Consider the following 3,261-nt stretch of genomic DNA (forward strand, 5'->3'; position numbering starts at 1 on the left):
GCTGCCCCTCCATGGTAAGGACACCCCGTACTCTCTTCGAATCCCGCTACCTGAGGGCAAAGGTAGCCTTCCCTCATTGCTACAGCAAAAATCTCCTCAAAGTAAGGAACCAGCTTGTCTACTTCTGGTGTTGATCCTTCTTCCTCAGACTCTATCATATTTACACCACTGCCCGTATTATGGTTAGGCGGTGGGTTTGAAATAACGTTGGGGAGGAACCATTTCCCTCGATCTTGATGCACCCATTTCGGATTAAAGCGTGCACTCTCGGTCTGAGTGCCCGCGATTATCGATTGAATGCCCTTGTGCCCCTCCATGGTACTCTAGCAGGCGGTGGCATCATACCATCACGGGGTATGGTGGTGGATTAGTCTAAGGGGCTGGTACAATTTGGTTTATCTGAGCAAGGTATCGGTATATTTCACTGAGTGGGAGGGGAAGAGGTGGATCAGGGTTTCTTGGGGGCCTTGGATTATTTTGTGGTGGTCTTGGTTGAGCAGGAGGAGGTGGTCTTGGTTGGTAATTTGTAGGTGGGGCATATTGTGGGCGCGGTTGTGGATAATTTGGGAGGAGAGGTGGGATGTTTGCAATGGTTTGGCCATGAGGGGGAGGATACGGCCGGTAGTTATTTTGGGGAAATGGGGAATAATTATTTTGTGGGTGTGAATGTACCTCACCCTCTTTTTCTTGCCAAAGTGGCGATCTTCTTCTGAGGGTTCTCTGTGACTCTGCGATCGTCCCATTCTTAAGTTGGCCTCAATTCTCTCACACTTTGGATGATGTCGGAGAAGCTGTTGGAAGTGTTTCCAATCATCAAGTTGAAGTAGGGAGCCTTCAAAGTCTCGATGAACAAGAGCATAGCTCATTGTCGATCCAGGGGATATACTTCCGCCGCCTTTTCCCTCCATCTCTGGGCATACTGCTTGAAACCTTCCCGGTCTTTCTGTGCCATGTTCTGGAGGTCTCTCCTTGTGGGTGCCGCATCACAATTGAATTTGTATTGCTTCAAGAAGGTATCAGCTAAATCCTTCCAGGAGTGCGACTTGCTCTGTCAATTGTATGCACCATCTTAGGCGCTCGGAGGCTCTCGTGAAAGAAGTGAATGAGAAGTCTGTCATCTTACATTAGGGCGGACATTTTGGCAATATAGGTTGCAGTGGATGCGAGGATCTGAGTTCGGTGTACTTGTCAAAATCAGGAACCTTGAATTTGGGTGGCACCACCACATCGGCACTGATCTTAGTGATGCCACATCCACGAGCCATACATATTGAGCCCTTCAATTGCTCTCAATCTTTCCTCTAGAAGCGACAGTTTCTCATTTTCTTTTGACTTATTTTCTCCCCCTCTGCGTGGAATACTCCCAGGTTGGGAGATGAGAGTGAAGTGAATGGGAGGATCACATTTGAAGGGTATGGGTCGGTGTTTTGAGCAGTTGGGTAATGAGAGTAAGGCGAGTCATTATTTGTAATGCTTAGGATTAGTGGTGATTGTTGGGTCGGGATGGGAGGCGAAAGGTAAAGAAGTTGAAGCTTGGTGAGGATCATTTGTTGGAGGTGGTGGAGGAGGTAATGGCGAGGCTAGACTCTGCTGTCGGTTTGATGCAGGACATTTCTCTCATTAGTCTCATAAGTTACGAGACACAGTCTTTCAATTCGGAGACTTGCCTGTAGGTTCTATACTTGTTCTGATCTTCCATTATCTTCTTTGTCAGAGATCTTGTTAAGTACACTCGCTTAGGCTGAGCAGTGTGCTTAGTCGGACTTGCTTTGTTTGAAGCAATATTGATTTCTGTGAGGGTAAAAAAAAAAATTTTAAATGAATTTTGAATTTTGCAAAGAAACTAAAAGTCTGATGCGGGCGAAGGATCTGATGGCATTTGAGAGCGAGGTTGAAATCTGTAAAGGACAATCGCATCAACTTTATCATGGCATCGTCCGATAGTCATTTGTGAATGGCGGGATTGAATGCGCATTTATGATACTGTCCATATAGCGCATTCAATTTTCACATAACCCTAGCGAGGAGTTCCTACGAGTCATATTATTCAATCACAAATTTACTAAACAATGATCCAAAAATCATTTCATTAACTGAATAATTTGTACACCATATTCTTTACATCGGCCTAGGCTCTGGGAGGTTCTTTATAATGAGATGACATTTTCTGAGATACTCATATAACCTTTCTTCTTGCTTGGCGAGGATCGAATGCTTCGGGGCATACTCGGATTCGGGTAATAGTTCTTGTTTTCCACTGTGCTATTGTTCTCTCCAGCTGGTCAACATTCTCTTTCAGTCCTTGATAGAGAGCAGCTTATTTTTCTTTCTCTTTCCTTTCTTTAGCACACTCTTTCAAGATATCGTTGATGAGTAGTGCTTGTTCTTTTAATTCAAGCTTCTTCTTTTTGTTTTCTTGCTTATACTCTTCAATGAGTATTTCTTGGTATTTCATCTTTTCCTGAAGCTTACTATTACACTTTTATTTCTTTGGCCTCAGCTTGAAGAGAGTCTTTTTCCTTTTCCCACTGCACCTCTTGCTTTTCGAACTCCATCCTTTCGGCTCTTGCCTCTTCCTTGAGTCTTCTCACCCTTCTCTTAAGTTTCTGCTGTTGGTCCTCCAATTGTTTCATTCGTTCTTGCAGCTGTGAGTTCTCGGTATTTGCCTTTTGTAGCGAGTCAACCAGGCGATTATCAGCTTCCTCTAATAGGGCGTTTTGGCGAGGTTCTTTGTCCTTGAATTCTCTGATGAGTGTTCTCGGTCCTGTCGGTTCTCCATTTAAGATAATCGCGAGGCACTTGGGCCTTTGGGTGATTTCTCCATCAGTGATGTTTTCCCAAGACTTGCGAGCCATTTTCAACCCTTCTTCTTCCTTGAGCTCATGGTAGAAGCGACCTTGAGTGGTATTCTTTGATGTTGATCACGGTGTGTTGAGCCAAAGCGCCTCATTACCAATGCGGAGTGTAACTTGTATGCGGTTACTCCGATTAGGGATACCGATTACCCCTGTCTTGATCGAGCAGGTTGGCACGGCGTCCACGATTTCCTCAACGATAATCATGGCTATTGAAACTCAAAATCCGTTCCCACCACTGCTGTTCATTTTTCAGACTGATTACTAACCGGGTCATTCTCTCGATGGGAGGCTGGTCAAGGTACCAAGTCAACCCTTCGTCTCCACGGGACACATGTGGTGATAATCGAGGTATAATAGTTGAGAATAACACTTAAGGGACCCTTTGCCCTGTTGTCTGCAGTAG

The 3,261-nt window shown here is 45.0% G+C and overlaps 1 protein-coding gene across 1 annotated transcript in view; it reads left to right on the forward strand.

Moving 5' to 3' along the window:
* Positions 1–1,571: 1,571 nt before the first annotated feature.
* Positions 1,572–3,261, forward strand: part of LOC110666565 (U-box domain-containing protein 44) — a 44,900-nt gene continuing 43,210 nt past the window's right edge. Inside the window, exon 1 of the mRNA XM_058148097.1 lies at positions 1,572–1,669. Coding sequence (XP_058004080.1) covers positions 1,572–1,669 — 98 coding nt within the window. The remainder of the gene's footprint in view (positions 1,670–3,261) is intronic.

The sequence above is a fragment of the Hevea brasiliensis genome, chromosome 6 (assembly GCF_030052815.1).
Source record: "Hevea brasiliensis isolate MT/VB/25A 57/8 chromosome 6, ASM3005281v1, whole genome shotgun sequence".
NCBI classification, from domain to species: domain Eukaryota; kingdom Viridiplantae; phylum Streptophyta; class Magnoliopsida; order Malpighiales; family Euphorbiaceae; genus Hevea; species Hevea brasiliensis.